At 46.3% G+C, this 12,290-nt stretch overlaps 1 protein-coding gene across 1 annotated transcript; it reads right to left on the minus strand.

Moving 5' to 3' along the window:
* Positions 1-10,185: 10,185 nt before the first annotated feature.
* Positions 10,186-12,127, minus strand: LOC132446976 (cytochrome c oxidase subunit NDUFA4-like). The gene is made up of 5 exons (XM_060037595.1): positions 11,880-12,127; positions 11,780-11,845; positions 11,282-11,370; positions 10,769-10,829; positions 10,186-10,542 (listed from the first exon to the last, which is right to left on the minus strand). The coding sequence occupies exons 2-5, from the start codon at positions 11,828-11,830 to the stop codon at positions 10,486-10,488; spliced, it is 258 nt and encodes an 85-aa protein (XP_059893578.1). The 5' UTR covers positions 11,831-11,845; positions 11,880-12,127; the 3' UTR covers positions 10,186-10,485.
* Positions 12,128-12,290: the final 163 nt, after the last annotated feature.

A 12,290-nucleotide genomic window follows, 5' to 3' on the forward strand; every position in this document is an offset into this window, starting at 1 on the left:
CAACTAACTCCTAGACCCAGCTTACCCTGCAAGACCCAACTAACTCCTAGACCCAACTAACTCCTAGACCCAACTAACTCCCCAAGACCAAACTAACTCCTAGACCCAGCTTACCCTGCAAGACCCAACTAACTCCCCAAGACCCAACTAACTCCAAGACCCAACTAACTCCAAGACCAAACTAACTCCAAGACCAAACTAACTCCCCAAGACCCAACTAACTCCCCAAGACCAAACTAACTCCAAGACCAAACTAACTCCAAGACCAAACTAACTCCAAGACCAAACTAACTCCAAGACCAAACAGACTTCGCCGTACCCAGCCGACCCCCCCATGCTTTCCCCCCCAAACCGTCTCTCTCACCGTGCCCCCCGGCCAACTGTCTCTGATGAACAGCAGCAATGAAATCCTCAGCACTGAATTTGGTTTGTCTTTGCGTCTTCCTCCTCAGCCCAGCCCGCCGAGAGGATGCCTCCACAGACGGCGTGTTTAAACTCAATGAAGCAGATCTGGAAATATAATTCACATGCAGGCATAAAGCGACAACCCAGGTCAAGATCAGATCACATTTGCATACCTTGGTTCAGAAGTTCACAACAGGATTAATAATGTTCACAATTATGTTTCTCATTAATAATGGGGCCTCAGTTTCTTACCCCAATGAGGTAGAGAGAGACAAGAGATCATGTCCCGATTCCTCAGCCGGAAGTTCTGCAACTTGAAAAAAAGAAAATAATAATAATAACGTGAGCTGACCTTGATCTGGTTCAGTGAGCTCACCTTGATCTGGTTCAGTGAGCTCACCTTGATCTGGTTCAGTGAGCTCACCTTGATCTGGTTCAGTGAGCTCACCTTGATCTGGTTCAGTGAGCTCACCTTGATCTGGTTCAGTGAGCTCACCTTGATCTGGTTCAATGAGATCACCTTGATCTGGTTCAGTGAGCTCACCTTGATCTGGTTCAGTGAGCTCACCTTGATCTGGTTCAGTGAGCTCACCTTGATCTGGTTCAATGAGCTCACCTTGATCTGGTTCAATGAGCTCACCTTGATCTGGTTCAGTGAGCTCACCTTGATCTGGTTCAATGAGATCACCTTGATCTGGTTCAGTGAGCTCACCTTGATCTGGTTCAATGAGCTCACCTTGATCTGGTTCAGTGAGCTCACCTTGATCTGGTTCAATGAGATCACCTTGATCTGGTTCAGTGAGCTCACCTTGATCTGGTTCAGTGAGCTCACCTTGATCTGGTTCAGTGAGCTCACCTTGATCTGGTTCAATGAGCTCACCTTGATCTGGTTCAGTGAGCTCACCTTGATCTAGTTCAGTGAGCTCACCTTGATCTGGTTCAATGAGCTCACCTTGATCTGGTTCAATGAGCTCACCTTGATCTGGTTCAGTGAGCTCACCTTTACCTTGCTCAGGTAGCTCACCTTTACCTTGCTCAGGTACCTCACCTTGACCTTGCTCAGGTAGCTCACCTTGACCTTGCTCAGGTAACTTACCTTGACTGGAATCCATGTTCTTCTCAAAAGCCCCGACATTGAAGCTTTGTCGCTGCCTCGGTCTCCTCAGTACCCTTGCTGTACTGGCGATGCCAGCCAGGGTTACATCTGACAGATCCAGATCAATACTGGAAGGGAGAACGGTGGAGCATTAACGGGGTTCATTGGGACAGTACCTATGCTGAGATATTGCATGTCCTGCATACATTGAATAATACGTATATATATATATATGAGAGGGGGTGTATGCTAGCCCTACCTAGAAGTTAAGTACTAAATTACTTCATCCAGTTTGTAAACTTTCAACTGACGAGATATTAACACCCGACTAGTTTTGAAACATCAAGATATAGATTTTTTTCTTTTTTAACATGAAGTACCATAAGGGTCCTCTTTATTGTTCCTTAGAAATGAGGATGGATGGAGATCTGGATAATAACTGTGTAGTGGTTTGGATAAGGGCTGCGGTTTGCTCCGAGTTAGCACTGTACAGAATGATTTAAACTCGTCTGGGTTAGGACTGTGCAACCTTAACAAGGGACCATGTGAACTGATTGAAATGGTGGGGAAATGCCCCATTCGCAATAATGAACCACATTACAGAGTAAGAGGTTCCCATCAGAGAATAGGACAGCGGTAAGGTGTCGGCAGTTCACCTACCTAGCAGTACTGCTGGCAACGCTGACGTCCGTGGGGCGATCACTCCCCTCAGCTTCGGTCCTTACGTGGATCCCGGGGGTCACCACTGCCGCTACACACACACACACACACACCCATTTACAGCATGCACACGCACACACCTCAACAGCACGCACGCACATACACACACCAGGGAGGGGCCGATGGTCGATTCTATCGTCGATAGATAGATTCCATCGTCGATAGATGGATTCCATCGTCGATCGTCTCAAGTTGCAGATGAAAAGGCGTTGTTTTTTTTGCGATTGTTCTGTTAACCAGAAAAACAGCGCTTTGGCGTGCCGTGTGTGGTGTGGTGGCTATTTTTACAGCTTAAAAAGCCCCGCAAATTGTAATTGAAGGTCGCGGAACTGTAGCGCTGACCTGACCTACCGGTCTGCTCGCACGGCGAAATAGCATCACACTCCGCTGCATCGCACCCTGAAAAACTGATGGTCGCTCATCTATGCGTGTGTGTGTGTGTGTCTCTGTGTGTGTGTGTCTCTCTCTGTGTGTGTGTGTGTGTGTGTGTGTGTGTGTGTGTGTGTGTGTGTGTGTGTGTGTGTGTGTGTGTGTGTGTGTGTGTGTGTGTGTGTGTGTGTGTGTGTGTGTGTGTGTGTGTGTGTGTGTGTGTGTGTGTGTGTGTGTGTGTGTGTGTGTGTGTGTGTGTGTGTGTGTGTGTGTGTGTGTTAAGACAATGGTGGAGCCATTACGCGCGTGTCTAAGCCGCGTTAACATGGACACTTCTGATCTAAACGGAATAGATCTATTCCTATCATTCAATCCGAATATATTGCAAAAGTGGTAAGCGTACGTCCGTGTGTCTCGCGCACAACCGTTATGTTTGTCTGGACTTATATGATAAGGGATACATTATATTATACATTATCCCGCTTATTACACGGCTCCTTGCCAAAACGAAGCAATATCTTCACACGGTGTGTCTTTTTACGATTACCATTCGTAGTGTTGATCAGCAGAGAAATAGTCTGCCAAAGACGTTGACGTCGCTTAGCAACCGGACACGCTGGGGTTGGTTACCGGGACATGGAATTGTATTCCGATCAGAGAATTGTATTCCGATTAAGACGTATGTATGATCATTTTTTATTCCGATTGAGCTGTTCTTCCACTTCTAATCGGATCAGAAGTGTCCATAAAGGCGGCTATGTGGCGGAGCTATTGCGTGTGTGTGTGTGTGTGTGTGCGAGTGTGTGCATGAACGTCCTCACGCTCTGGCGTCAAAGGAAATCAACTAAACTAAATCAAAGAAACTAAAACTGTGATTCTGAAAAAAGTATAAAGTAAAAAGTAAAAAAGCTATCGAAATTCCGTTCGTGTGTAGATGTGTTCATCGGTTTGAACGAAGGTAAACGGTGGGAAAATGAATTGGTAACGATGTTTTGAATTGTCAGAGGTTGACCAGACGGCTTCAATGAAACCAACTGAAAGTAGTAGAAAGGAGTGGTTGCATCCGGCGTACCATGAAACAGTGAAATTGACGACCCCTCCCCCCCCCCACGTATCGAAACTTAAATCCGCAGAGGCTCACGCTGGTCCAAAGGGAAGACCATCCTTAGAAAAATAAAACTGCAATTTTATTATGTGATAAATCAGCTTGTAGACGATCGCCCAACCTTAACACACACACCTCAACAACACACACACACACACACACACACACACACACACACACACACACACACACACACACACACACACACACACACACACACACACACACACACACACACACACACACACACACACACACACCTGTGCTCATGATGTTCTGAAGCAGGCGTCTGGGTGTGACGTCATCGTCTTCCAGGAGTGATGTCGTGGGCCCAGGCCGGCGTAAGCCTGACCGCCGTCGGCTCTCCAGGACCAGAGCAGATCCGGAGGCACTCTGAGGACGGAAGGACAAGGAGGTGGGTGGATGGATGGGTTACAGGTGGATGGATGGGTTACAGGTGGATGGGTTACAGGTGGGTGGGTTACAGGTGGGTGGGTTACAGGTGGGTGGGTTACAGGTGGGTGGGTTACAGGTGGGTGGGTTACAGGTGGGTTGATGGAGGATTTACACGTTGGTGGATGGATGGATTTTAAAAAGGAGCCTAGTAGTCAGTCTACCTTATGGAGCTTCTGTTTCAGATGCATCTTCAGGGCTTCGTGCGGGGTCTGACAGATGCCAGAAAGCCTCTTACTTGACCTGACACGTCTCACAATATCCCCCTGGGTCTGCACCCCCACCTGGGATACCTGTAGCATCAGGGGGTCAGATCTGATACGTTAGAACACATTGTACCATGAGGCCAAGAGCGAGGGGTTCTCTACCGTCACGTTTCCAATATGGATGTTGGTCGGTGATACGCAAGGTCAGCCATGTGCCCCCGCCTACCTTGTGGAGCTCTTTCAGATGGATGTCCGGAGAGTGGCCGGTGCTGGGAAGGCTTCTCCCGCTCCGTCGGGTAGTACTGCCTTGGTCCTCCACCTCAACCGGGGGATCCTGAGTGATGAACAATTAGGGTTGAGCAGCGAAACTCGGTTCCAGTAGGGAACCGGTTCCGACGTAAACGGTTGTTACGAGATCGAATAAGAACGCACATTTCGGTGCCTCATAGCCTGACGTTTTTTAACGCCCCCTGCCCCGCCCCCATGGTGTTGCGGCGTCAACTTGCGTTAGTGCTGGGCGCTATACCGGTTCACACTGAATAACGCTCTGTATTTTCGTTAGGATATGATATTTTTATATACCACCATACCGGTGTATTTGATTACACAACGTTCGGAACGCAGCGCTGCGCGACACTGTTTCAGACGGGACCCTTTTCCATGTTGCTCTAAACACGCATGGTACGACTACGACTTTCTTTATAGGTCCATGACTGCGAGGCGTGGTATTTCAGGCCAACTGGTAAAAGAGTGTGTCACGGCTTTCAAACATATAAACCATAAAGCCTAGGGGCGCCTCGAGACGGACTTGTCAACGCGCTGTGGCATCGCTTACTTGATGTTGTTTTCATTGAAGATCGGTAGGTTGTAGTGGGTGAACGTGTGTGTGTGTGTGTGTGTGTGTGTGTGTGTGTGTGTGTGTGTGTGTGTGTGTGTGTGTGTGTGTGTGTGTGTGTGTGTTGCGAGCGAATGTAATTTTAAAGTAACCAACAAACAAACTCAAAGCCGATGCATGCATCCAAAACTTTCCTTTCAAAACCAAATAAACAAATCAAAAACAGAGTCGTTATTCGCTTCCAATACTTTTTCTTTTCAAAACTTGGGAATTAATACAGCGCGGTACAGAGCGGTTGAAAACAATGTTGGCGTCTCCTGTGGCTGCCTTGCACACCTGCGTTACATTACTTAATATGACTTTGGCAGTAATGTTACGCCATGACGCGTGCCTGCCTGCTTTCAGCGAGTAATTAGTATTATTTGTAATAATTTTTTTAAAAGATATTTATCAGTCACAGCCTTCACAGCAGCCTCTTCGGGTAAGTCGAATAGTTTAATGCCAACCATAAATCTTGCATATCAAGTAGGCTTGCAAACACTGTTGCCATTCAACTCAGTGTCCGCTGACTTACTGCTTAATGTGAAACTCATAACAAGTCGTGCATGTATGCAAGTGTGTGCGGTTTCGTTTTTTGAAGTACCGGTTCGAGAATCGTTTTAGCACCGGAACCGTTTGAAAAGTACAGAGTCGGCACCGGTATCGGATAAAACCCAAACGATACCCAACCCTATGAACAATTGCTTATTTTAGGACACTTCTGGACAGGATAGGATTTGGCTTATGATCATGGAAAGACACAGGCAGTGATTTACCAAACATGTCCTTTGAGTCCATGTGGTGTACATTATTCTTATAGGGGAAACTTCAACGTTGTTTACAAAAGCATCAAAGGGTTAAACAGGACCAGAGCAGATCCGGAGGCACTGAGGACGGAAGGACAAGGAGGTGGGTGGATGGGTTACAGGTGGGTGGGTGGATGGGTTACAGGTGGGTGGGTTACAGGTGGGTGGGTTACAGGTGGATGGGTTACAGGTGGATGGGTTACAGGTGGATGGGTTACAGGTGGATGGGTTACAGGTGGGTGGGTTACAGGTGGGTGGGTGGACGGATGGGTTACAGGTGGGTGGGTTACAGGTGGATGGGTTACAGGTGGGTGGGTTACAGGTGGGTGGGTTACAGGTGGGTGGGTTACAGGTGGATGGGTTACAGGTGGGTGGATGGATGGGTTACAGGTGGATGGATGGGTTACAGGTGGATGGATGGGTTACAGGAGGATGGATGGGTTACAGATGGATGGGTTACAGGTGGATGGATGGGTTACAGGTGGATGGATGGGTTACAGGTGGATGGATGGGTTACAGGAGGATGGATGGGTTACAGATGGATGGGTTACAGGTGGATGGATGGGTTACAGGTGGATGGGTTACAGGTGGGAGGATGGATGGGTTACAGGTGGGAGGATGGATGGGTTACAGGTGGGAGGATGGATGGGTTAAAGGTGGGTGGATGGGTTACAGGTGGGTGGATGGGTTACAGGTGGGTGGGTGGATGGGTTACAGGTGGGTGGATGGGTTACAGGTGGGTGGGTGGATGGGTTACAGGTGGGTGGATGGATGGGTTACAGGTGGGTGGGTGGATGGGTTACAGGTGGGTGGATGGATGGGTTACAGGTGGGTGGGTGGATGGGTTACAGGTGGGTGGATGGATGGGTTACAGGTGGATGGGTTACAGGTGGGTGGGTGGGTTACAGGTGGGTGGGTGGGTGGGTTACAGGTGGGTGGGTGGGTGGGTTACAGGTGGGTGGGTGGGTGGGTTACAGGTGGGTGGGTGGATGGGTTACAGGTGGGTGGGTGGGTTACAGGTGGGTGGGTTACAGGTGGGTGGGTGGGAGGGTTACAGGTGGGTGGATGGGTTACAGGTGGGTGGGTTACAGGTGGGTGGATGGATGGGTTACAGGTGGGTGGGTGGATGGGTTACAGGTGGGTGGATGGATGGTTACAGGTGGAGAACATATTGTCCCATGAGGCCAAGAGCGAGGGGTTCTCTACCGTCACGTTTCCAATATGGATGTTGGTCGGTGATACGCAAGGTCAGCCATGTGCCCCCGCCTACCTTGTGGAGCTCTTTCAGATGGGTGTCCGGAGATTGGCCGGTGCTGGGAAGGCTTCTCCCGCTCCGTCGGCTCCGTCGGGTAGTACTGCCTTGGTCCTCCACCTCAACCGGGGGATCCTGAGTGATGAACAATTGCTTATTTTAGGACACTTCTGGACAGGATAGGATTTGACTTACTAGAGAGCATGATCATGGGAAGACACAGGCAGTGATTTACCAAACATGTCCTTTGAGTCCATGTGGTGTACATTATTCTTATAGGGGAAACTTCAACGTTGTTTAAAAAAGCATCAAAGGGTTAAACATTAACAAAGAAATCGTTCCTATGGTCTGCAACTATTCAGGTGGTAGGGGTATACAGATGCATCACAATTAATTTGAATATTGTGGAAAGGTTAATTAATTTAAATAATTCAATTCACATGAAACTCATATAATATCGATTCATTACACCCAAAGTGAAATATGTCACGCCTTTATTTGTATTAATCTGGATGATCATGGTTTATAGCTCATCAATTCCAAAATTCGGTATCTCAGAAGATTTGAATATTGTGAAAATTTTCCATATTGTATACTCAATTAGGGGTCACACTTTAAACAGCAAATTGCCTCAAAAACTCACAATACCTGCAAAAGTCTCCTGAGCCTTTGGGTGCACTCACACTAGGCCATCTGGCCGGTGCCGTGGCCGTTTTCACACCTAACCGTGCTCAAATCTGCCAGTGTGAGTGTGGCCACTTGGGAGAGGTGTGCTGCTACGGTACGGGCCACCACGGTACAGATGCTAATGAGCCGACACGCACACACGCATGGCTACGCAACCTGAGCTGGATGACGTATAGTCCATGCGACGACCATGGACACAATAAAGGCGACGAGCCTTCTTTCCCATTAAACGGTAAACATGGCGTCAAGCGGTTCAACTGTTGGTTCACGTTGGTCCCATAGAGAAGTCGAGTGTCTGTTAGCCATTTGGGCAGACGATGCTATTCAGACTCAACAAAGTGCGAACTGTGTTCTCTGTGTTGTTGTCCATTGTTGTTAAAACTCTGACTGGCGGCAGACTTTATTATGGTCCATGCAGCGGACGCTTGGTGATGACGTGCTACGACGTGATGACGTCTGTACAAGAGCCTACCGTGGCCAGGCCACAGTTGCGACGGCCAACGGCCATGGCCAGATGGCCTAGTGTGAATGCAGGCCAGAGAACAATGGGGCCGGTTGAGCACGGTTAGGTGTGAAAACGGCCAACGGCCACGGCCAGATGGCCTAGTGTGAGTGCACCCTTTCAATGGTCTCTCAGTCTGGTTCAGTAGGCTTCATGGGGAAGTCTGATGACTTGACAGTTGTGCAGGAGACAGACATTGACACCCTCCACAAGGAGGCTGACTCAAAAGGTCGTGGCTGGTTGTTCACAGAGAGCCTTATCAAAGCATATTATAGAAAGTTGATTGAAAGGAGAAAGTGTGGTAGCCCTTAGAGGATTGTCAAGCAAAGGCCATTTAAAAATGTGTTGGGGTTTCATACGGAGTGGAATGAGGCAGGAGTCTGTGCATCAAGAGCCCCCAGGCCAGACGGGTCCAGGACGAGGGCTACTACAACTGTCGCATTCCTCGTGTCAAGCTGAACCGGAGACTACCTCATAAGCGCCATTTGTAAATCAAGGTCCCAGAGTCTGGAGGAAGAATGGAAAGGCACATAATCCATGTTTCTTGAAGTCCAATGTGAGGTTTCCCCAGTCAGTTATGACTTGGGGAAAGTCATCACTGAGCCATGTCATCTTCTGGTGTTGGTCCACTGTGTTTTATTATCAAGTCCAAAGTCAACACAGCCGTCTAACAGGACGTTTTACAGCACTTCATGCTTCCTTCTGCTGACTTTAAGCTTTATGGGGATGCTGATTAAAACTTTTTTTGGCACCTGCACACACTTCCAAAACCTGGTGTATATACCTGGTGCAATAGTGTAAAATGTGCCTACCTTTTGGACCATGATCAGATGCTTGTCTGGGGTCGTACCGGTGCCAGGAAGGGTCTTCCTCTGCCTCAGGCTACGTCGCACCAGGCGGCCTTCAGTCTCCACATCCCTCTGGGCTACTGCGGACCAGGATCTACTCCAACAGACGGATCAAACGTTGCCAATATTGCAGCGCAAACAAAGATTGGGGGGGGGGGTGGACCTAAAATGCGTTCTATGCATCATATAAAACCAATAAATACTCTCATACAAGACCAACACCTACTCCAATGTAGACCAATAAATACTCTCATACAAGACCAACAAGCACTCTAATGTCGACCAATACATACTCTCATACAAGACCAACACCTACTCCAATGTAGACCAATAAATACTATGTACGTTAACTAATTGTTCTAATAACTGCTACTATTGTAGCGGGTTGTTCATAAGTAGTTCTTGATTATGGGGCCAGTCGTAGCTACCAGGGCTGCTCGTTACTTTACAGAGTAGACTAGTAGCCTATGCTCTGATACTGTGTCTAATAAAGTTAAGTAAGGTGTACAGTAGTGTACATGTACGTAAGTAAGTATAGTTAATTCAGTAAAGTAATGTAAAATGAAAGTATTACCGGGTAACAGGGGACCTAGGCGGCTCGGTGGAGATAATATTACGCAGCAGAAAACGAGGAGACACATTAGTCAGGGTAGAATCCATCTTGTTGTAACGGAGGGTGTACTATAATATTAATATATAATGTGTAATACTATATAACATTAGAAGCTCCTGGTCAAGTTGTTGTTGATTGATTTTATTGTTATGACGGAAGTTACGCCTTCCCGCGTCAAATTGAAGTGCAATCTCGCGATAGCACCGACGGCTATTATGTAGTTTGTAAGTGGCTCTCGCGACAGGACAATCTGGGATATGTAGTTTATTCGTGATTCACGACAGCCAGCTGTGGGATATGTAGTTCATTTCTGACCTTCTGCATATACGAATGAACAGTCAATCTTTAGAATGAACCTTTGGATCGAAAATGTCCAACTCATGACAATGTCATTAACATGATCTCTAATAATATGCAATATAAAAGACAAGCCAATCATCATCTGGGAAGGATCCCGCATGCACACAACATGAGTCATTTATTGAACTCGTTTCAATTAGTTTAAGTGCTTTTTTTATTTAGAATGTTTTTTTTTGGTCGCAGAAATGTTTAGAAGTCAGGTCTGTCCTTCTTCAAAGTAGAGTAATCCATATTCACTGTAAACATCTGTGAAGGACAATCAATATTATGGTAAGTATCATATATCACATAAACATAAAGAATATTAATGTGCAATGAATATATTTTAAGCATATGATTCATTCTATAATTATATGCTGAAGGCTACCTATATGAAATCACATTATACATGATTCATAGCATAAAATAGAACAATATGATCTGATAAATATATTAAATGTAAGATATGATGAAATGTGAAGTAAATGTTCACCTTGTACTGATGTTTGGGGTCCAGGTTGTTCCAGGGTTCTGGGTTGTTCTTGTGGTCCCATCTGAATGTGAAGGTAGATGAGTAAAGCTCTTGTTGCGTTATATTACCTTAATGCTATATATATATATATATATAGAAACACGCATATATATATGTGTATATATATATATATATATATATAGGATAATACATAATAATACATAGGCTAATACATATTATATATAGCATGAGTTCTATACATTAATATTAATATAAAAATGTATATATATATAACATGACACTACATGAGCATTACACACCCACATGATCACACGCACACACACACACACACACACACACACACACACACACACACACGCACACACATGTACACGCACTCACACGCATTAACAGGAACACGTAGGCTACACTGCACGCGCGCGCGCACACACACACACACACACACACACACACACACACACACACACACACACACACACACACACACACACATTCTTGCCGTTTTAGACTTACGAGACGTCGGGGTTTTTCAGGGCTAGGCGGGCCAGGTACATCGCGCTCATGGTCGCCCCTCCACCGATGAAGATGAACAGAGGAATGAGCTAGAGAGACAGGATCAGACCGTATTGAATAGCACACCAAGTTTTATGATATTCTGATTAGGCGTGTAACAAACGTGTTAAGTTATTCAAGATCCATATATAGGCCTATCCCTTGCTGCCTTTTCATAAAATCATGTAGGCCTAAAGGTCAACCTGAACACATCTTTCCATTCAAACCAGTAAACCGAAACTGGTTATGCCAGCCCCTGACCAATTTTAAAAATAAGATCAATTAATTCACATGCGCAGCAATATAATTATGCTATGCTATTGTACAATACATCTCATATTCATACTGAATGAATCGCCAATGTCTAATTGCAGTCGTCAAGTGTCCTGGTAGGTTCACTGTGGAGAGTCACGATTCAATGTCATCTGTGATTCGCCCAATAAAACGACTCAAACTTACAGCGGGATGGCTTTTAAGCTGCTTGGCCACGACGCCGAGCACAGACGACATTCCGATTGTCAATCCGTTTACCAATCCACTTGACTGCTTGCAGTGGTTAGAATTGTTCTCCAACCGGGTGGGTCTCCAGAAGAACCGTCTGCACTGTTCCGCAGTCTATCTCAGAATGCACGTCTCGCAGAGCACCCGACAGAATCAGTCTAATCACACACGTCCACCACGACACGTCAAGTCATAAAGGCGAACCATGAACCTAAACGACGATGCACAAGCACATCCCTTGTGTTAAGAACATTTATGGAACAGAACCAGCAGAATAGTTTCAGCCACATGTGTACGTGCGCATTATTTTATTAATATTTGACTTGTGCAAGACATGGAAACTCCCAGAACTCATAATTCCAAATTACTGATACATCTGCTACAATATTATGCCTGCTACTACTGCTACTTATAATTTTACTCTTTAGCCTATATATTTTACTAATGATGCTACTACTAATATTAATAT

Source organism: Gadus macrocephalus, chromosome 18 (assembly GCF_031168955.1).
Source record: "Gadus macrocephalus chromosome 18, ASM3116895v1".
NCBI classification, from domain to species: Eukaryota; Metazoa; Chordata; class Actinopteri; order Gadiformes; family Gadidae; genus Gadus; species Gadus macrocephalus.